Here is a 23,207-nt window from a genome sequence, read left to right as displayed (position 1 = left end):
AGAAACAGCCCTTCTTTTCCTCTATCCTTTTCTCTCTTCCCTTCTCTCTCTTTCCCCCTTCCCCTTCCTCCTCACTTCCCTACTCAGTTAAAAAACAGACAAACACATCCTGGAGCACCTTTAGGCTTCAGGAAAAAAGAGGCAGGGGCAGGGGCAGGGGTGTGGGCAGGGGCAGAGCAGTCTGTCCACTCAGGAGCGGAGCTCTTATCTCAAGATGACCTAGCAAAACCCACTGGTGTGCACTCCAAATTTTAGATTTCCCAAAGATCTGATTCAAGACAAAGTTCTTAAAATTTTAGTTTAACATCTGAAAGGAGAACTTTATACATTTTAAACCTATAACTATAAATACGGAATTCTTTACTCACATGAATGAGCCAGGGTCATATAGGATATGAAATTCGTGAAGAAAATAGGGAGAAGAAGCATTTTTAATAAACTTACTGCTTCAGCCCTGGCCAGTGTGGTTCAGTGGTTAGGGTGTCGGCCCACAGACTGAAGGGTCTCCGGTTCAATTCCCAGTCAAGGCATGTACTTGAGGTGCAGGTTGATCCCCAGTCCACCGCTTGGGGCAAGTGCAGGAGGCAACCAATCGGTGCATCTCTGTCACATCAATGTCTCTCTCTCCTTCTCTTCCTCCTTCCCTCCCTCCCTTCCACTCTTTCTGAAAATCAATGGAAAAAATACCCTCGGGTGAGAATTAATAACAACAAACAACAAAAAAACCAATAAACTTACTGCTTCCTACTTCTCCATACTCAGGTATGACCAGCTTATCGGAGCTAAATTCGACATATTCCAAAGCAGTCTTGCTTTTCAGCTCTGTGTTGTTAGGTAAAGGTATATATAGTTTTGCCAGTAAGCTTGTCCTTTTATTTATTTCATAAACCTAAATGTAAAAGAAATGATTGACAACTCATTGAAAGTACAAAAATTTAAAAACTAAAATAAGGACGCTCAACACATTTGTATTCTTTTTTTAAAATGCTAGAATATAAAATAGGTATTGTTCTATATAGCATTTCATTCATGTGATTGTGAGGAAAATAGATAAGTGTGTGCCCCTGAAAGTAGAATGCCTTTCACTGGTTTCAAAGAAAATAAATTGAATAAAAGGATTATAAATACAGTTCTGAGAATATATGTATATATAACACAAGACCCCAATAACTTACTTTGTGTAGCACTTTTAAAGTCCCTTATCTCATTTAAACCTGATGAAAATGATAGGAAACTGTATTATTCTTCCCATTTTATGAGGAAATGGAGTCTCTATCTGAAATATATTAGCTTTTATTATTAGTGATAGGAACCCAGGTTGAATTGCTTATGAAAAAAGGGAGATCCATTAGCTCATGGAGCCCAAGGACAGATTAAACACGCTATAGGGATGGGAGGGCAGAAAAGTCCCAGGAGGAGGAGTAGCCGGGAGCTCAGTGGACAGTTCCCCAGATGTCCACTGAGCATGCTGTGCTCTCACTGCAATTCCATCACCACCATAACTACGAACTTTAAGTTTTTTTCAACAGCAAAATCTTAATTTGACCTACACTGTGTTGCCGGTGTTTGGGTAAACAGTGATATGTACCTAAGAGAAAGGAAATCAGGGAGGTGGGCGAAGTGCCCCTTGAAAAATAAGGAAAAAAAATGTGTCAATCAAAAGGATAGTTGGTTAACCAAGAAAGCAGAGAAAATAGGAAAGTCAAAGAGGCAAATATTTTTTTCTGGTCATCTAAAAACTGCCCCTTGTAAAAGTTAATTTAAGCCAGCACGCTGGTCTCTTTGACAAAGGTATCCCTAATGTTGACAGGTTTGTAGGGGTTACAGCTAATGGAATTAAAGTATTCAGGCCAGTGAAAGAAATTTCTTACTGTACACCTGCTTATGGGCTAACTAAAGAGGAACAATAAACTGATAAATATATTCAAGTGATGAACTGACATTCTGATTTGACACGCCAGCCTTCTAAATGTGTTTAGGGTATACAGCTGCGTTCTCAGGGCACTGTCACATCCAGTTTCTGGGAACGCAGGAATGGAGGTCAGATCCTGGGTAGAACTAAATGTAGAGGTAGAGAATTCCACCTGGTGAAGTCCCCCAGGAGGCAGCCTTGTCCCTGATGGCAGCTATCGACTCCACCGAATGGCAGAGATGGAGTGTCAAGAATGAAAGGCATTATAGCGGAGGAGCTAGAATGTGCAATAGTTCAGAAGTAGGAAACTGAAAGGGTGTATGGGGAAAACAAGCAGTTCCGTTTGGCTGAAGTGAAGGGTCAGTAAAGAGGGATGGTAAGAAGTAAGTTAGAAATGTAGGTTAGAGACTCTTAGGCCAGGGCATAAAATTTTATTTTTCAATTTCTACAGCTGCTAATGGTGTAATTTATCCCTAGCTAGGTTAGTTTCCCCTGCCTCTAGTGGGATAATGAAAGAATCAAAATGTGCATTTATCTATATTGGGGCATATTTCAGGCTCCAGTAGTTGGGTTATTATGTCACAATTTTAGGTACAAGAGAAGGAAAGCACAGTGGGTATATTTTTAAAATAAGAATTTCAACAGAGGCACATTTTAAGATGGCAGGCACTTGGTAGTACAGATAAACAAAATAAATACAGCCTCTGATCAGGGCTGGCACAAAATTATTTAGGCACTGTAAAAATACTTGATTTAGATTTGTAATTACAATCCCCTCTCCATTCCCCAAGCTCCATCCTACCCTCACATACACAAATCTTCAGGCCCTCAAAACCCTTCTTTCGGGTGTGGATGCAAGTTTAGCCCCTATTAGCCATCAAAACTTCTTGTCTAGACTCCTTCAAGGTCCCTAATGTTTCTCCATTGTCCTATTTTCTTCTCCATTCAGTAGCACAGGGGTTTTCATAGTGGGGTCTTTGGAGAGAGATGAGGGGTCTGCTGTGTGTATGTTCTTTCATCAGATTCTTAAAAAGATCCCAAATCCAAAAACAGATGAAGAACAAATACAGCAAGAAACTGAAATCAAGCCAGGGCCGAGGCAATGTGGAGACATCCTTCAGTGCCATTGTAACAGCTCCACCACTCATTGTAGCTTAAACAACCCTGTGCCACTTCACTAGCAAATGAGGAGTGATACTGCACATCAAGGGTTGGAGGAAATTTTAGCAGGAAAGAAGAGAAGTATTTAGAAGAACCATTAATGAAATAATTTTGTACTCATAGCATAAAAAACTAATGATAAATCACAAATATATTATTTATAAATATCTTGCTTACCCATATAGATCTGTTATCTCTTGATATAAAAGAAGTAACTTATCACATATAACAACAGCTAACAAGAAATTTTTAATTATGCATGGCATTAAAAAAGATACAAAGTAAATGACAATGACATACCTCCAAGCAAATTGTTTCAGGCCAATATATTAACTGGATATTGAAAATTTGCTGAAACATGACTTTAAAATCAAACTGTAGAGGAGATACTGAACTGCAAGAAACCTGTTTATCGTTGTATAATATTTTAATAAAATACTTAAACTTCTGAATTTTGGCTCTCCTTTTTTGTTCGTGCCTAAAAATTAAATAAACCTTTAAAAGACCCTTGAAAAGCAAAATGGATATAAAATGTTCATTTCAAAATGTACCTTAGCATGTTAAAATATGATCATTTTAGAGGGGAAATAGTATCTTTAAGCCTTATAACACTTGTCAATACGTAGGTAAAAGCCTCTCCTATCCAGTAAAATGCTTTAAAAAAAAATTACTCAAAAATAGAAAAAGAACTAAAATTAATGTTCTGTAAATCATTCAGCTATTTATTTTACTAAATTATAACTTAAAGATATTATAGTACTTACCTATCATGTCTTATGAGAGGAGGAAACTGAAGGACTTAGTAATAGGGGTTGTGAAGCTTAAATCAAGAATTCAGAAATATTTTCTAACTCTTAAAAGAGATGTGCGTGAGATCATCAGACACTTATCTTTCTCTGACTGGCTTATGATCTCACTGATATGTAGAATCTAAAGAACAAAATAAACTGATGAACAAAATAGATCCCGAGACAGTAGAAGCATGGAACTGATTGAAGAGTCTCAGAGGGAAGGCGGGGGTGTGGGTGGGAAGAGATTAACTAAAGAACTTAAATGCATAAGTGCATAATTCGTGGACACTGACAATAGTGTGGTGAAGGCCTGGAGCAAGGAGGGTGCGTGACAGGAGGGGTGAATGGGGTAAAAAGGGGACATCAAAATATATAAAAATAAGAGAGGCGCACACACACATACACACACACATCATGTTTTCAATAACCTCATGGAGGTGGCTCTAAGTCATTAGGCTTGCTGTGTCCCATTAAAGGCCTTTGTAAATTCCTTTAGGTTGTACACCCTTTTTCTCCAGGACATTCTTTCTCTGAACCCAAAGACTTGAGAGGCAAGCTAGAGAGGTTAGTTCTCTGGGGCTTTTATGAAAACACTTGTTGGGGAATAAATTGACCCCTTGAGTGATACGAAAGTCCTAAAGAGAGTCTTCAATCCATTCATTTATTCCTTCACTCAACCAACATTTATTGAAAATCATTTTAGCTGCAAAGGAACTAACCTAATGTTTAAGACTTGATCCAAAAGCCTTGCAAAAGCAAAGCAATAGCTTTGAAAAGATAGAAAGCATCCTATTTCCTTTTGCCTTGACTTCCACTAAGCTTTAGCCCAGGCTCTCCAGCACAGGTACCTTCCTCCTTCTCTTTCTCCTCTTTACTTTCAACTTTTGATTTCTGGCTCCTGTTCTTCTGTCCTCATTTAGATGGGTCTTTTTGTATGTGTGTCTTACATAATAAATTATCTCAGGCCCTTTTGAGAAACAGGTGTAGAACAAATAAGGCATTCCTTCACCACTGCTCTTCTCTGGCAAGATAGAAGTGATAATTATGCCTTTGCATCTGCTGCTATTTATGTTCATCTTAAAAATGCAACTATCCATTCATTCATTTAATGTGTATGAATATTTATTGGACACCCACTATCTTCCAACACTGTGCTAAATGATGCACATTCACAATACTCAAAGATGAATGGGTATAAAGTGTTCCATAGGACAGAAATGTTGAAAGTTGGACCGAGTTTGGTGCTCTAAGTTGACATACTCTCTTTAAGGGAGATGAGATCCAGATGAGAGAAATGGGGATCTGTGCGATACCTGTTTTTGCAAGATATGTCCCAGGAATAGGGAGAAACATTATAGCTCAAGGAAGAAGTTATATTACAACAAAGAAGAAGTTTATGCAAAGTAGAAAATTCCCCGGAGGGGCCTCGTGATACAGAATACATTTTATGAAAGCAAGGGATCCCTTAACAAGCAAGGGCTACCATACAATCTTATTTTTTTACAGTGGCTTTATATCCCACCTATTTATAGGTGAACAAAAATTGCTACCATAGCGAAAACAAAAAACAATCACCAAACTGGTTTATGTCCTACCTCACTGATGAATTAGAGATGTGACCCTGGGCTACTTAACCTTTTATAAGCATAAATCCCCCCATCTTTAAGATGAGGATAATACAATAGAGCTATAGTAGCAATTAAATATGCAAATGTATAAAATAAAGTAACAAAGTGCTTGGCATAAGATATGCACTTAAGAAACCTAATATTATTAAAAACAAAATTAATAATATATAAGAAATAATCCTGTAAAAATGCTTACAGTGAACACTTGGATAAGTTTGTTAATTCTGCAGCAAAAGAAAGTTGTGGCATCAAAGTAATTGGCTTCATTCTTTCAATATCTGTTTCTTCAAGTTCAGAAGCTAAGTATATGAGGCTCTAGAAACCCAAAAATAAACGTATAATTTACAATGTAACTTCATGCTTAGGACAATTATACTTAAAATTAAACTTTTATTTCTTATATTTGTCATTTTGTCGGGCAAGTGTTACAAATACCAAGATTTCCTATTCTATCTAACAATTAAATATTATAACTAGTTGAATTGACTATTATTTTTCAATATAAATACCTCCTGTTTTTCTCCATTCTTATATGCTTTTCCTTCAGTTTTCTTATATGCTTTTCCTTCAGTTTTCTTCTCAGTCTCAGACATTTCTCCTTGGTTTTGTTCATCAAATTTATCTATTTTTATCCTAATTAATAATAAATAGAATTATTTAAAGCAGAAATAAAGTATTGGAGAGTTGTAATTGTGGTTGCACAACTCTGTGAATATACTAAAAACCACTGAACTGTACACTTTAAATGGGTGAACTGTATGGTATGTGAACGATATCTCATTAAAACTGTTTGATAATATGTACTTTTTGCCTTCTGAAATAAAATATAGTGAACCTAGTGTAGATATTACCTGTAGGGGCTTGAGACCAGACTACCTGTACTGAATACCTAGGCCCATTACCGGCACTACGGAATTTGGGCAAGTTACTAAAGTATTCTATGCCTTACTTTTCTCATCTGAAAATTGTGTTGTTATAAGGATTATATGCATTAATTCATGCAAAGTGCTCAGTCTAGTGCTTGAATAAATATTACTGTTTTCCTCTAGTTCAGGGTAATCAATATGAACATCAATTAACTTACTGTTCTTTAATGGCTGTCAAACTTTGTCATATTAGAATCACTGGGGAGCTTTTTTAAAGTTCTTTTTTTTATAAACTGCTGAAAATGTTAGGAATTATTTCAATAAAGGTCATCATTAAATTAAATTATAAATTGTTTTAATAAAGGTGATCATGAAACACTCATTATAAACACTGTAGCAGGGGAAAAAAATCAACAAAGTAAACATCTTTTTTTTTTTAAATATGTCTTTATTGATTTCAGAGAGAGGAAGGGAAAGGAGAGAGAGAGAAACAATGATGAGAAAGTCATTGATCTGCCACCTCCTGCAGCCTCCTGCACGCCCCCTACTGGGGATGGAGCTGGCAACCCGGGCATGTGCCCTGACCGGGAATCGAACCATGATCTCCTGGATCTTAGGTCGATGCTCAACCGCTGAGCCACGCCAGCTGGGCAACATCTTTCTTAATGGAATGAAATTACACTAATCTTTTATAGTTTTGAGAGGGAAAAAAAGGACCCAGGGACAGTGGTTATAGGAAGGGAAGCAGTCCTTTCACTGTGAGTTCACAAGCAGCTTCAGTGAGTAACAATACAGTTTTTAATTATAACTCCTCCTCTGCTAGACATGCTTTCATGTCTTACATGTTTTGCCTAGGAGTATGATTGCTGAGTCTGTGTTTAACTTTGTATTAAAGTACCAAACACAATTTTACATTCCCACCAACAATCAGTGAGAGTTCCTATTGCTCAGCATTTTTGTCAGTATTTGTTATTGTCTTTTTCTTTTCTGTTTCTTTCTTTCTTTTTTATTTTATTTTAGCCATTCTAATACCATTCTAATAGCTGTGCAGTATATTCCGTTGTGGTTTCAATTCACATTTCTCTATTGACATGAAAGAATGTTGAGCATCTCATGTTCATTTGCCATCCACGTACCCGCTTTAGTGAAATGTCTATTCAAATCTTTTGCCTCCTTTTTAATTGAGTTGTCTTATTAAGTTGTAAGAACTGTATATACATTCAAGATACAAGTCAGTCCTCTGTCAACTACATCAAATAGGTATCTAGCTTCTTGGTTTCCTCCCCGTTACTGTGAATTCCCAGTTGTTCATGTGCAGTTCCTCGGAACATTATAAGAACAAACAGAACTACCACTCACCTCTGAAACTGTAACTTTATCGGGGTGCTTATAAACCCCTGCTGCTGTCGAAGGGATTTTATCCGTTTCCAAGTCTGTAATATGCTGTGGAGTAGGGAGAAGTCTTTTTCCCTTTCTAAGTCATAGAGCTGCTTTGTATTACTACAACAAGAATGGTAGATAGAAAACACAGCAGATTAGGACTATTTAAGTCATTAGGTCAGCCTGGCAGAACATATTACACAATTCTTCTTGACCCCCTCCCCCCACCCACCTAATTTTTTTTTCTTTCATTTTACCCGTATGTTGATACAGAGCCTGAAATTCCATTTACTGATTCATTCCCTTATGGCTTAAAGATTTCTTCACTGTGAAAAAGTGCACTGATAAAATGCATGTATTTCCAGAGTTTCTAGACATTCTGTAGTATATTTATTATACTTGTTTCAGGTTAAAAATTAACCATTGCTTCAAATTTAGAGATTCTCTTCCTGATTGGGCAGTGAGCATATTATTTAGATATTGAAGTAATGTGTTGTTTTAAAAGATGCTTATTTTCTTTGTCATCCCCTTTACACTCTCCCTTTTATGAAGTTTAATACCCGTTTCTATAGGATCTCTTATTAGACTTTCCAGTTAAGAAGAACTTGGATTTATCTCCTGCCTTTGGCACTCCATGAAGCCATCTGAACAATAGTCAGGGTTACTAGTGCTTAACAAATGCACCTCAGTGTAAAAGCTGGCTTTACCCTTAATTTTTAGGATTTCTTCTTTTACTTAGTTTTTGGCTTTTACAGATTCCTTACCTTTTTGCCATTTCAGCAATATGTTTATAAAGATAATATTTGTATTTTATCTTTTTAGTTGTTTTCATTAGATGGGCCATCCAGGGACTCTAGTCTATCATACTGATAGAAAGAGAAGTCTACTGCCACTCATTAAGTCATCCACTAAATATTTATTGGGTGCTTACTACATGTCAGGCACCGTGCTGGTTAAGGGGGATACAAAGATAAAAAGACATGCTCCTTGGGTCAGAGAAGCTTTTATACATGTAAATTAATCAATGCAATAAAGTGCTATAGGTGTTATGATAGAAGTTCACACAAGCTAGAGTATGGGCATAAATAAGAGAATGGTAGGCAACAGTAGGGAAAGACTTCATAGAGTATGTGATATTCAATTCAAATCAATAAACACATAATATTATGTGGCAGGAAATTTTTTTTTTTTTGGTTAATCTTCACCTGAGGATTTTTTTTTCCTTTGATTTTTTTAGGGAGGGAGGGAGGAAGGAAGGGAAAGGGAGAGAGAAAGAGAGAAACATCTATGCGAGAGAGAGAGAGAGACAGACAGACAGACAGACACGTGAATTGGTTCCCTCTCAACCGGGGCTAGGGATCGAACCTGCAATCCAGGTAAGTGCCCTTGACCAGGAATCCAACCTGCGACCCTTGGGTGCACAGGCAAACATTCTAACCACTTAGCCACACCAGCCAGGGTAGCAGAAAGTATTTTAGGTGCTGGTAATTAATATCCCAGCAGGGAAAAAGACAAAGCAAATTACAAATGTGCCCGGCTGGTGTGGCTCAGCAGCTGAGCATCAACCTAGGATCCAGGGGATCGTGGTTCAATTCCCGGTCAGGGCACATGCCTGAGTTCCAGGCTTGATCCCCAGTATGGGGCTTGTAGGAGGCAACCAATCCATGACTCTCTCATCAGTGATGTTTCTGTCTTTCTCTCTCCTTCACTCTTCCTGTCTCTGAAATCAGTAAAGATCTATTTTTTAAAACAAAAACAAATTACAAATGTGATGAGTACTATGAAAAGGGAAATATGTAAATGCTATGTGAATATAATCTAATTTAATGGGCAAACTAAGAGCCTCCCTGAGAAAGTAACATGAAATTGAATAAAATGTTTATGTTGACTGTTGGCAGAGAACGATGAAAGAATCTTCTAAAATCAAGAGGCATTAAAACAAAGATATATAGATATTAGAGAGCATAGTCCATTTAGTGCACTGGACTGTACAGTTCCAAGGCAGAGAACCCCTAACACGAGGCTGGAAAAGTCAGCAGGAGTCCAATTATGCAGGGCCTTACAAATCATGCTAAAGCAACTGAAAATTATCTTAAAGGTAACAGAAAGCCACTCATGTGGCTTTATTTATTTAGAAAAATCACTCTGATTTCAATATGGAGCATGGTCTAAAGATAAGTATTTTAGGAGACTATCTGAGTAGTCAGGCTGTGAGATAAGCACCTAAAATAAACCAGAATCAGTGGGAATGGTTACTGGCTGCATGTGAGGAATGAGGCAAGGAGATGGGTCACAAATGACTCGCAGATGTCTTTCCTGGGTACCAGGTGATTGTGGTTACTAGGCATATAGTATACAGTCATTAAAGGCTGAATACATATGTGTCACTCTTATTTAATTGTATTTCATGCCCACATCTTTCCTAATAGAAACATTGTTTTTCAAATGTCCACAAACTCACCTTTGCAGAATTTCAACACCACTCTGAAATTTTTTCTGAGTGTAAATCTATTACACTGCTTTCTTTTTCTGCTTTAATAAAAGTGACTGTCCCATACACACGCACGCATGCACGCACGTGCACACACACATGCACACACACACACAGGCACACAGTAGTAGACTCCTATCCATCAATATTGGATCCCATCTAAAGCCTACTTTTCTTTTTTCTATATTATAGTTTACTTGTTGTGTTCATTATGCCAATGTTTGTTCTTTGCTTTCAGTTTTTGCTTACCTTATAACACTAGTTTATCGTTTTGTAAATACTGATGTCTTCTATTCGTTTTCATTCAGTCATTTAACTATTTATTGAACACTCACTATATGCCAGACCCTGTATGAGGTATATTTCAACCTTCTCGAGTAATATTGTTTGCATTTAACTAGGTTATTCTAGGAAACCAATTATTTAAATAAACTGTTTGCCCCTAGTGGGTAAGAGTTTTGTAGTACTGTGTCAGGTCAATGGGCAGGGAGTCAAGGAAATTCGTCAGATCCCTCTCATGTATAGACAACTGTTATGTCTTTGTGCATAGTGGAACTGTCTACTCAGTAAGTACCTCCCAATAAGCTTTCCTGATATTGAAGATTCCTTGACACATAATTAGGTTTTCTTTTGAAATCATTTTTCCAGTTACTTCATACTTCCTCCTAACTTCTCTTCCCAACTAGTCCAAAATCTAATGGTTCCCAACTTGTAGACCATATATTTTTTTACAGGGGTCCTTAAATCTGTAAGCTCTTTCAGTACTGTCTTTAGAATGAATTCATAATATATCTTGCATATATGTATATATAGAATAATTCTCAAGTATATACAAACACTTGAGATTAATATAATCCAAGTCAATTGAAAAGTATTCATAAACTCATAGTTTTAGTGAACATGAGTATGTGTTTTTAATCAATGGATATTAAAACTACAACCACTTTCATGTGACACTTCTGGGAAATACTTTTACACAAAAAAGTGGGTCTTAAGGAAAGGCTGGAAGCATTTCTGTAAATGCCTAAAGAGTAGGGATCTTTTCTTTTTCTTTTGTATTTTCCATAGCAAGTGCAGCACTCTGTCTAAAGAAGTTATTTAATAAATGCTTACTGAATACATGAATGACCCCAAACCTACCTTATCTGCCAAGAATAATCTTGCAAAGATTTTCCAGTCAGCTGCCTTATTTCCAAATTATCACTTGCTAATTTGGTAGCATGTGTCAGTGCTTTAAGCTACAATGAAGAAAAGAGTTTTGGTACATTTCATTCAACTGTTGCCATCATTCCAATTCCCCTGTAGATAGGTCTAAGTGTGTGTAGTAGAAGCACAAGTGTGTGATTCTTTTTGTGATTACTGTCTTGTCTCTCAAAATTTATTTCATATAAGCACCTTTGGGCAAAACTGAGAAGAACCTCAATATCTGTCTAAGATATAAACATTATAACTTAAACCTTCTAGATAATCAGTTCATCGATCAATACAGAGAAATGCCAATCAATCAAGATGGCAGATTGAGCACAGGAATCTACCTTTTTCCACTTAAAATCCCATGGTTACACAAAAGATGGGTTTATTTGTCTTTGTCGGTAGGTACTCCTCCTCTGATTTCTCTTCAGACTTTATGTACCCTTTATGTTATTAGATGATATTTGAATTGATTGTTCTTGAACCGAGACTCCTCACATTTGATATGAGATCCAAATAGCCATGTGGCTCCTTTAAATAGTAATCGTTTTCAAAGGCTCTTCTTGAGTCATAGGACCAAGAATAATACCAATGGTCAGTAAACCATTTATAAATGCTACATATTTTGCAGGCTGCCTCCCTGGCCAGTCAACTCCTACAGTTTCTTTTCAGAAAAACTGAAATCATCTATTGTTCTAATTGGTTAAATAATTAAAGTGCTAAGGGAAAATATTCTATGATAACTTGCTCTGTCCTAAGAGGTTCGTTTACTCTTCAATATTAAATGTTCAGCCCAATAATTTAATAAAATCCATTCTCACCTTCTCCAAAAGCAGCTGAGATAAGTTCTGTTGCTGCCTGTCCTGAAAGCACTCATAAAGCTGGAGCAGCCGAGCGCACAGCACTTGCTCCTGATTGAAGACAGGGTGATGGCTAAACTGCAGACCCACAATGTTGAGGTCTAACTGATACCTTCTCCTTTGACCTTCCATTTTGGTCCTAACAGAGCTTTCCAGATCAGGTGTCACTGCCTTTTAAAGAAAAACATGTATACACAGTTAACTTGATTCTGTTTCTTTTGAAATTGTAAGTAACTTTTCCTTATAAAAAGGAGCATGTTAATTGTAAGAAAACTGAGACACTGAAAAGCAAACACTAGTGATTTGATCTTTCTTCCTTGAAGCTGATTACGCCTTGATTTCATACACTTATCGCGCAGCATTTTAATAACCTCCCTATAAATTATTGTTTGTGATACTGTTGTGTGCTGGTAGAGGCTGGACTTTCAAGTTGCAAGCTCCCAAATAATTTGCTGTAGGAACATGATGACCAATGGTGCTCCGAACTGCTGAGTCAATAGTCCGACCCTATGAGGATACAGTAGTCATCCGTGGGCCAGTTAAATGGTAAACCCTTATTAAAACACTGTTCTAGAGTGAGTGTGTTGGTCAAATCCCCCGGGAAATTCCCTGGAGGGGCCTGGACCTTCTAAGCAAATGCTACCTTATAAGGAGACCATCTTTCCTCGCACAGGAGGCTGTCTTCATTTGGGTACCAGGCTGTCCCTACATTAGCTGACGTCTGTAAGCCTTAGATTATATGCAAAATGCTTCAACTATATTTTAGTACACTACTTTGAATTTAAGCACGTGTGTTTGAATAGGCATGTGACTGGTTTTTAGTGATGTAATTTGAGAAGGATAGTAGGTTACTTAGCCTAATTCAGGAGCCTAATCCCTTCCAACAGGAGCCAAGGCTCACCCACCTAAAAAGATGAGCATGAGCTCCCCTTCTGGATCCCCTTCTGGATCCCCTTCTGGACAGGCCCTCCAGTCTGTGCCGTTGCTATGACACCTGCTGTTAAACTGAAACGACTGCTGTCCCACCCCTGACCTGGTGTGGCAGCTCCAGCAGTTCTTGAGGGTTGTGGTCCCCAGTAGGAAGCCTACATCTCTCCTCCCTACTTTCTCCTGCACTAGAAATCCTCCCCTTTTCCCTCGCTGGGTTGAAGGAGGCAAGAGAACCACCACAAGGATTTTTCCCTTTTCTTTTACCCTTAGCCTGTCTCTATTCTCTGTGCAAGAGCCAACTCCGAGGGGGAAGCCTGCTCTTGATTCTACCTATAAGGTTTGGTAAATTGGTCATCAACCAGGCAAAACCACCAGGAAAATAAACTTTCAGTTTTAGACAACCAAAGTATAATGAACTTTTGGAAATTAAAGTTGCTAAGCCAGAAATCCTGTCTTCTTAAGTGGATTCAGCACTAGTCAAATAACTGTGTTGCTTACTCTCTTTGGGTTCTACTGGAGTGACACAGGCCCCGGCCCTTGGTCCTGACCTATTCAGGACTACTGACAGTGGTGTTCAGAAGCTACAGAAAGGTAACTTAGACGGTGGGTACCTAGCAGCAGCCAAAGGAAGTGAGTTTAGCCTGGAGAACAAAAGCTAAAGTTTGGGAGTGACCATAGGCTTCAGATATTTGAAGCGCTATTGCATAAGTGAAGTGCGTTATGAGTTCCTTATGACCAAATAAGGTCAAATGAGCATGAGTGATCCAGGAGGCAGGTTTTAATTCAACACAGAAAACAATAAACAATTAGAACTGGCTAATACTGGAATAAATTCTCTTGGGAGGTGGTAAGCTCCCTGACACTGGTTATAAGCAGCAACTGACCAAGGGTATTAAGTAAATTTCTAGATCGAGGTAAGTGTGTTAGAACAAAGCACAAATACCTAGGCAACGATGATTCAAAGGCCAGGTAAAAGCACAAAAACATCCAAGCTGGTGGCATGTGTAAAATCTCGGTAAATGTGTAAGACGAGTGCTAGCAGAGGGGGTAAAGGGAATAGGCAAAACTAATGTACAAATAACAAGCAAATTAGACCTGGGGATAGGAGAGGCACAACAAGGCATTAAAGTTCCTGGTGAAGGCAACAGCAAAGAGAGGACTTTGCTATTCAGACAGCTATTATCTCTCCTTCAGTACCCTTGTATTTATTTATTCTGCTGAGAAATCCCAAATGAGCATTGCCTCCAAGGCTGGCTGGGCAGAGTAAAAACGGTAGAGAATTTAGAAAGGAAAAGCTGGCAGAAACATTTGTCTGACACAACTTCTAGCAAACCTGCTAAGGATGCTGCAGAATGAATTTTAATACTCAGTTTAGTGAAGGGATATACACATTTACTACCAATTCTAAGAGTCTATTAAATACTGAAATTGTGCTTGGATGATGCACTGGAGGAAAAGTTACTTGTTCAGTACAGTGGTTTCCAACATCAGAATGTTACAAAGGTTAATTTGGATGGTAGTTAATATTTCTCCAAAAAGTGTATGTTTTGCATTTACTTACCATCATTCATTCGTTCATTCATTCATTCGTTCGTTCATTCATTCACTCACGTACTTACTCGTTAAACAGGCTTCCACTGTTTCAAGGACCTCTCTCCCCAACAGCAACGGCCTCTGATAATTATGTTAAAATATCTGTGCTATATCTTGAGGAAAATAAAAAATAATCCTATGTCTAGCTACCTAGAGAGAATTAACTTTGATATAATTTCCAGTCTTAATCCATGTACACATATGTGTGTTACTTGTCCATTCACTGATAAATTCATCCATTACCTATTTTTATAAAATTAGGATTATATACAATTTTTCATTCTGCTTTTTCTCACTTCACATTTTATTTTGAGCATTTACCCATAACATTAAATATTCCTCAAAAACATAATTTTAATGGATACTTAACATTTCATCATAGTTTTGCCATTATATTACTAGACATTAATATATTTAAAGGGTGAATTAATACCACAAAAACATAAGTTATACTTGATATTACAAGAATTCTAACCATAATTACAAATCAACTGTTGTTGGTTACCTTCCTGTACGTGGTCTTTAGTGCTGGATTTAAAGATTCCTTGCTTACGTTTAGTCTGAATTTCCATGAATGTCTAACAGGTGAAGGCAGTGACATGATTTCAGCACTTTCTTCAAACCAACACATTCCCTATCAAAAATATTTAAGAAACATAGTAATTAAATATTTCATCAAAAACAAATACCACATTCTGTCAGTGAGGGGTTTAACTTGTTAGCTGGTGCACTTGCCTCTTCCAGCTGAAGCAAGCGATTTTCCATTTTGTTGCAGGTCTTTTTAGGTATTTTTGGCTTTCTTTGCATATAGAATCCTTCTTCTTCTAAAATGCGTGGCATCCTATCTTTTGGCAGCTTATGCTGGTTGAGCACTTAATAACAAAACCTATATATTACTTTAAAGTCCAAAATATTAAACTGGTATTGACCAAACAAAAAGCAAAAGGGAACTCTCATGTACCTACCAGTGAAGTCTAGCAGGCAGGCCTAAACACACACACACACACACACAGACACACACACACACACAGACACACACACACACACACACAGACACACACACACACACACACACACACAAAATAAGGTCTTTTAACCGATGAAGAACAAACATGGAAAATATTAATATTCTAGAATTTAAGATCAGCACTTTTTTCAAATCCTCACCCAAGGATATGCTTATTGATTTAAGAGAGAGGTGAAGGCAGAGGGAGGGAAAGAGAGAGAGAAACATCGATGTAAGAGACAACGTGGATCAGTTACCTTCCGCACGCACTCCAACCGGGTAGTGAACCAGCAACCCAGGTATGTGCCTTGACCAGGAATTGAACCCGCAACCTTTTGGTGTGCAGGATGATGCCCCCACCAATTAAGCTTCGATGGCTGGGGCTAGATCAGTACTTTTTATCTGTCCAGCATACAAAGAAGCTATTATCCTTTAATATGATTCATTAATGACTTAAATATTTTATTGTAAAAGAACTTTACCTGGAGAGCTACTTGGCACAAAAATATTTGCCTGTTGTTTTTTCATTTGTTCTTCGTCATCTTCATATTCAGCAGCGTTTACTTCAAGTAAATCTGGGAAAATTTCTTCTGCCACACAATCTTTATCTTCGCTTTCAGCAAAATCTTGTAAATTATCATCAAGTGAAAAACGTTTGGGGCAACTATCATTTCCTGATCTCTGTCAAATACCAGAAAGAAAAATAAGTATACAGGATTGTCTTTCTGACCCATGCCGCCAAGTTCAAGGTCAAGCTGAAACTGTTCCAATGAACTGTCACTGAACACGGAGGGACTCATTGAAGGCTTAATGTTTTACAGTTTGATTTTTCTATCACACTTCCTTGCAATTCTCAATGAAAGATTATTAAAATAGAGTTATAATTCAAGCCCCTCCTCTCCTATGGAAAATATTCTGAGATATTGGACTATGAAGATATTCTGAGGTATTAGACTATGATTGATATATCAGTCACTGAGACTTCATAGTGTAGGGCAAAGTCCAGAGACATCAGGCCATGTGGTCTTAAGCCCCATTTTTTTCACTATTCAGAAAGCAGTAGGACCTAAAGTGATTGTGGAACACCCCTGATGTTACCTGGATGGTATTTAAGGGGCGGGGGGAGAAAGAAAAGTAAAGATTCAATGTAAAGTCTATGACAGAGTGGTTATAGTGAAATGCAAAAACATGCTATATATAAAAGTTACAATCTGAATATAGGTATTGAAAGATGTTACTAAATATAAAAATGCATACTTTTATATCATGATCAGAAATTTTGAATCTTTTCACACACAAAAATCAACATTTTGAATGATTTTATTGTGTAATTTGAAATCCACACATATTGAAAAACAGGAGACAGAGTGTGTGAGTCATGCAAATAAAAACCCCTCAATTTCAAAAACATATATTTAGGGGTAAATAATTAAATAAAAGAAAATCAGTCACACAATGTCTTTGAATAGAGGACCTCACATGGCCCTGATCGGGTCTGACAAAATTAAGTAACATAGTTAAGCATCACCTAGGTTCATATTGAGTCACCACATCATCATACGCTGTCTCCTACCCGTCATGAAATCAAGAAAATATTTTATATCCAGAAATCTTTTTTTAATCTAACCGGAATAGTAATTTCATTTAACTACAAATGAACATACATTAACACATCATAATCATCCAAAGTCATAGTTTACAATAGGGCTCACTCTTGATGTTAAACATTCTATCGATTTGGACCAATGTATAATGACATAATGCATCATCATAATTTTTTATGGTACCTTTTTCAGAATTCAAACCAAGTATGGCACTGACATCTAGAAGCAAGATTTGGGGGATCCCCACATAGGGGATCTCTTTGAAGATTCCAATCACAGACAAAAAGGACTCTCTTTGTTCCAGCTGGAGCCCCCATTATCAATCTTCCTTTACAGCATCCCAGATGTGTGCCAGGGCTTTCAACTTGCCTTCAGAGCTAAGGTCTGCCCTGATGCCCAATTATGTCATGCTCTCATCTTAGACGCCACCTTTTTTTTTAATGACCACATGGGTCTCTTTCATGGACCCTACCCTATTCAATTTAGCCTGAGACAAGTTGTGATCTCAGTCAATGTAAGCCCCATCTGACCAACTATTTCTCCCTTAATCTAACGCTAGCTGCTATCCCAGATCACCTTTTTGGTCTTTACTATGCAGCTCCCAGCAGAGCAGCGCCTGTACTCGTAGTTTGTTGTGTGACAGGGAGTATGAGGTCAGAAGTCTAGATGGATACACCTGCATATGGTGTGGTAAACAAGAGATAATCCCCCATATCACAGAAACATGCCTTGTTAACTGTTAGTAGAATTGTCTAAAAGTAACCTTGGACCTTATTCTGGGTTTCCCAGGCAACATATTTGGGACCAGGACTCTGCTTTCTCCCAGGAAGGGATCACAATCAAACTCAGCCTCCCACAAAGGAGTAGCTTTCTCCACCCTGTGATGAGGACAGCAGTTTCCTATGGGCCCCAAAGTCACCAGGTGCAGGACAGATGACTTTTCCAGACAGCTCTAAACAACCTGCATCTAAAGTGGGACTTCCTCATGCCCAAGCAGCCCATTTCTCCCACTGACCAATTTCTCTCATGTCTGCCCTGTGAGAAAGAAAAGCAGCCACAACCACAGTGTTTGGCCCTGGTGTACTCTGCTGGGTGGAACCTCTCTTTTTTTCCCCAGGGAAGCTCATTCCTTAACCCTTATCATGAAAGTCCGGGAGGCTGTGTGACTTGGCAGAACATGCATATGTTTGGTACTCACTTATTCAATATTCACTGAGTTCCAGGAAGAAAATAAGCAAATAGACATAGAAATATGTGCTAGGTGGTGATAAGTGTTTGGGGGGGGGGGAAGCAAGTAAGGGAATAGAGAATGCTGAGATGGGTGGGTTTGGGGGGGTTCTGTTTTTTATAGAATTTTTAGGCACAGTATCTTTAATTATGTGTCATTTCAACATAGACCCAAGGTAGTGAGAGAGAGAGCATGAGGATAAGGGAGGCGTTTTCTAGACAGATAAAAAGTACAAAGTCTCTGAGGCAAGATCATGCCATGAAGAGCAGGTAAAAGGCCAACGTGGCTGGAGTTGGGTGGGAGAAGGGGAAAGCAGTAAGAAATTAAGTCAGAGAGGTACCAAAGGGGCGAGTCATGTAGGCCTTGGAGGGCCCTGTAAGGACTCTGGCTTTTGCTATGAGTGAGATAGAAAACCCTTCGATGTAAGCAGAAGAATAGCCTGTCTTAGATTTTAACAGGATTACTCTGACTACTGTACGGTATAGAACACAGACTGTTTGAGCAATAGTGAAAACAAAGGGAGACTATGGCAGTGATCCAGATGAGAAGTTATGGTGGCCTCAACTGGGGTTGTCCCATGGACGTGGTGAAAAGTGGACCAGATTCTGGAATACTTGAAGGTAGAACCAACAAGACTTGTGATGAATTGGATCTGAGGCATGTGAGTAAAAGAGGATCCAAGAATAACACCAAAGTTTGGCTGAGCAACTGGAAGAATGGAACTGCCATTTACTACTCTGATTCTATTTCTATAAAAGTCTCTGTGTGTGCATGTACTGGTGTAAGCACAGAGAAAAGCATGAAAAATAAAAACAGTGGTTTATCTCAGGACAGTGGGATTTCACGTGATTTTCATTTTCTTCCTCATGGTTTTCTGCACTAAGTTTCTGTAATGTATACACTTCGTTTAACTTTTTAAAAGACATTTTTGCGGAAAAAACAACAATAACAAAGGAGGAATGAAAGAACTGGGCACGATGTAAAGAAAGAGGAATGGAAGGAAGGGACTGGGGAGATGTAGGAGGGCAAGTGGGGGTCCAAGAGGGACTCCAAAGGAGGACCTGAGGGATCTGGAAATGACGACGATAGAAAGAACTCTGGGGAACAGGAGGTACTGGGGGAGGGGACTCAGGAAACTGGAGAGATCTGAAGATAGAGAGGAATTAGAGTAAAAATGCAGAGGAACACGAGCAGATAGCATGCCCAGTGAGAGCCGGACAACTCAGGAGTCAGTGGGGAAAAGCTAGCGAGGCTGGGGAAGGACCACCAGGAGTAACAGGAGGCTGAGGAGTTGGAGAGGAGCTGGGAAGAAGTGAGAAATATTGGAAGGCTCTGGGACTGGACTCAAAGGGATGGACATGGGGACTCTACAGAGAGTAACAGAGGTGACTGAGAACAATGTGGAGCACTTGGAGAGGACAGGAGCAGCACAGGCTTTGAGGCTGGCGGCCTCCCCTCCCCAGACCTATGGATGTTAACCCTCCGTACCTCCGTCTCCTCGCCTGTAAGTCAGAGGCGGTAACACTGCCTGCCTCGCAGGGTTTCTATGTGCAGAGTGGTGCAATCCCCATTAATGACTCAGTGTGTCCCTGGGCATCCAGGAAGCACTTAATAAACTTCAGGAACTGTTATGAGCAGCTCACTTCAGAGAGAAGGCGGCTCAGTAACGAAACTCATCTCCCACCCAAGAGTCTCATAAGAGTTACTTTTCCTGAGAAGGAGGGTGTGGGAGGAAGGGGAGCACGTCCAACCTGCTCTGAAGCCTGGCCCAACGCTGAGCCGCCTTCACCGCCCAGCGTGAAAAACGAAAGGCCTGCGTCCAACGAGACTTCAGCCTGTGGGTTAAACAGTGGTAAACAGGCACTCAGCGGGGAAATGAGTGCCCTTTCTGCTTAGAATTGAAAGAAATACTTTTCTGCAATTAAGTAAGTAGTAACTATTATATTATTCATGAGCAAGGAGCAGCAAGAGAGACAGTATCAAGTTATATTTAACTTCGAGTCCGGTTTATGAATTTCTGTTTTTGACGTTCTGGTAACTGCAAGAAGAAACAGAATGGAGTCCAAATGTTCTCCATCTTCTCAAACTACCTCTTCACTCTAGTCAGAGTTTTAAGAGCATCACCTTACACTTTGATCAAAATGTAGGCTCTGGGGAAATTCTTTTTTCTCTCTCCTTGTTGTCAAGGGCTCTCACGTATGTGTGTGCTCACACACAAGTACCACTCCACCCCTCTACAATCTTTTGTGGAGTGAGAGGTAGTTAAAAGTATTAAAAGTGGCATATTCATAGTTATAAACTTTCTGGTAAATAAGCTCTCCTTTTTCAATACTGTAAAGCCTGAATCTTTTAAATGTAAAGCATTTATCACTTCTTTCTCACACACATATTAAAATGATCTGTTTTTAGGGAGGTTTAAGAGAGAAATTGATTCTATAAGAAAAAGTAAAACTCAGTTACTAGGAGTAAAAAATGTTTAAAATACAAAAGCTTATTTTATGCCCTATTTGTATCTAGCTGTCTAAAACTGGATTACAGTATTGACTGCGTATGTAAATTTACTAAAAATTATTGAGTCTTATACTCAAAATGGGTGAATTTTTGCTATATAAAGTAAATCTCTATAATCTGTTTTTAAAGGTTAAAAAAAGTTATTCACCTTAGACCACTGATTTATCTCATCACCAATGAGCAGGTGAGTTGAAGATTTTTCACTTTGATTAATCTGAAACAACATAAATGGCATAGAAAACTGAATCTTCACAGACATAGACATAATTGTATGCATAAGTCTTTTGTTTAAAATGGATAAAAACCAAGATTTCTCAATGTTTGAGAATTTTGGTTCTTTTTTAACAAAGAAAAATTAATTTGATACATGTTGCATTTAAACACTAAATTTAAAAACTGGAAAGAAAAAAACATTACCTTAGCATTTTTTAGCTTTTCTCTTACTTTGCTTCTCAACATTTCTGTTATGTTTTGACTTTCTTCTTCTGCATCTAAACCTATCAAGAAGCCAACATAGTATAGAGTTCATGACACTTTTTAAAATAACTAAACAGCAATAGCAGCAAAAGTACTTATGAAATAGCTAAATTGCATACACTTTTAAGGATCATGACAAATATGAAGACTGGGACATTGCCCCATAAGAGATTAGAACATCTACTAGATGTCCCTTCCCCCTTTTCCATCTGAAATAAATAAATTTATCCATAGTCAGGACTGAATTTTGTTTCCCCTACCCTGTGCGTCCTCAGCTATTGGCTATAGTCCTTTTCTTTGTTGTTGGGCAAAAAATAAAAAAATAAAAATAACCACACTCAGAAAAGGAAACCTTTATCGTTTTCCTTTTGGGAAAAAAAAATCCGTAAGAAGAGTTATATTCTACATAGAACATACAAACAGAATGTATATTCTCTACAGAATATACAAATATCAAGGCCAGGTTACTTCAACTTGATGAAAGGAATATAAAAGGAAGAGATAAGTCTCTCGGTACCAATTAGTCAGTTTTGTAAAATTTGCTGAGCCCTAGCTCTGCCAGCTCTTAGAATGAAACAGTCTTGTGGGGTATAAAGAAGACTCCAGCTGTTGTTTGCACTCCAAGCCATGTTATTTTCTGCTCATCCGCCAGATGACCCACTGGATGGACTGAGAAAGACAGGGGTTGAGCAGTCCTAGTATAGTAGAAAGTGGAGGGCCTTTTGATCATTTTGGCTTGCATTTTTCTTTTTCTTCTGACTACTTAAAGGCTGCATAGAGGATGGTGGGAATAAAGGGTAAGTAAAAGCTAAATCACTATAGGTCATGACAATCTTCATTCTTAACTGCAATGTATCTTGGTATAATTCAAAAACTACTAGTTGGTTTGTTTATATTCTATTCCCAGAACTTAGAATGGCAGGTGGCATATAGTATGTGCTCAATAATGATGGATGAACCAGGGTTCAACCATTACTTATGTATTTTTCTTGAGATCTAGAGCTTCCTGAAGCAAGTTTTGCATCTATATATCTTTATGGTCTAACAACACAGTCTCAAACACTAGTAGATTCTCCATGTTTACAGAGAGAGAAAATAAAAGCTTTATAGACTTTATTTCCTTATGCCCATCTTGTGTTATCTAGGAAGTTTAGTTTCAGTTTCAACTCATCTTTTAATAAACTTGTGTTCCCAGCTGAAACTCTATGATAGAATTAGTCATTTACATATTTTAAAAATAAAAAACCAACAGCATCAGAGTTGTGATATCAGAGTTGAGGACCTTTTTGGAGACGCTTGTCTACATTTTCTTCTACTGCAATGTTATCTATTTCTTCAGACATCTGCCAAAAAAAAAGGGGGGGGTGAAGGTTACCTAGCATCTTTTTGTTTCAGCATTGAACAGCTTTTCAAATTTCATCACCTCTTTGAAAGTCAACTCCTTTAAAATGCCAATTCATAGCTTTTGCCTGTTTTCTTAAATTTCAACTTTTTATCAGTTGATATGGTGAACTTTTCACTAAGAAATTGCTCTCTGTGATATCAAAAAGGACCTTTTTTAAAAAAAATTTTCATCCT

At 38.1% G+C, this 23,207-nt stretch overlaps 1 protein-coding gene across 1 annotated transcript in view; it reads right to left on the bottom strand.

Annotated features, from left to right (window-relative positions):
• CC2D2B (coiled-coil and C2 domain containing 2B) overlaps positions 1-23,207 on the bottom strand; it is a 63,609-nt gene that overhangs the window by 38,172 nt on the left and 2,230 nt on the right. The window contains exons 2-15 of the mRNA XM_087824151.1: positions 22,912-22,972; positions 21,570-21,649; positions 21,300-21,366; positions 20,393-20,487; positions 16,292-16,490; positions 15,539-15,675; positions 15,309-15,437; positions 12,242-12,451; positions 11,370-11,467; positions 7,718-7,858; positions 6,002-6,125; positions 5,689-5,807; positions 3,374-3,551; positions 739-889 (exon numbers count right to left, since the gene is read on the bottom strand). Of these exons, the coding sequence (XP_087680277.1) occupies positions 739-889; positions 3,374-3,551; positions 5,689-5,807; positions 6,002-6,125; positions 7,718-7,858; positions 11,370-11,467; positions 12,242-12,451; positions 15,309-15,437; positions 15,539-15,675; positions 16,292-16,490; positions 20,393-20,487; positions 21,300-21,366; positions 21,570-21,649; positions 22,912-22,972 (1,789 nt within the window). The remainder of the gene's footprint in view (positions 1-738; positions 890-3,373; positions 3,552-5,688; positions 5,808-6,001; positions 6,126-7,717; positions 7,859-11,369; positions 11,468-12,241; positions 12,452-15,308; positions 15,438-15,538; positions 15,676-16,291; positions 16,491-20,392; positions 20,488-21,299; positions 21,367-21,569; positions 21,650-22,911; positions 22,973-23,207) is intronic.

This window comes from Miniopterus natalensis, chromosome 14 (assembly GCF_054644295.1).
Source record: "Miniopterus natalensis isolate mMinNat1 chromosome 14, mMinNat1.hap1, whole genome shotgun sequence".
Lineage (NCBI taxonomy): Eukaryota > Metazoa > Chordata > Mammalia > Chiroptera > Miniopteridae > Miniopterus > Miniopterus natalensis.
The sequence above is the reverse complement of the archived record's forward strand: the minus strand, read 5'-3'. Positions and strand labels throughout refer to the sequence as shown.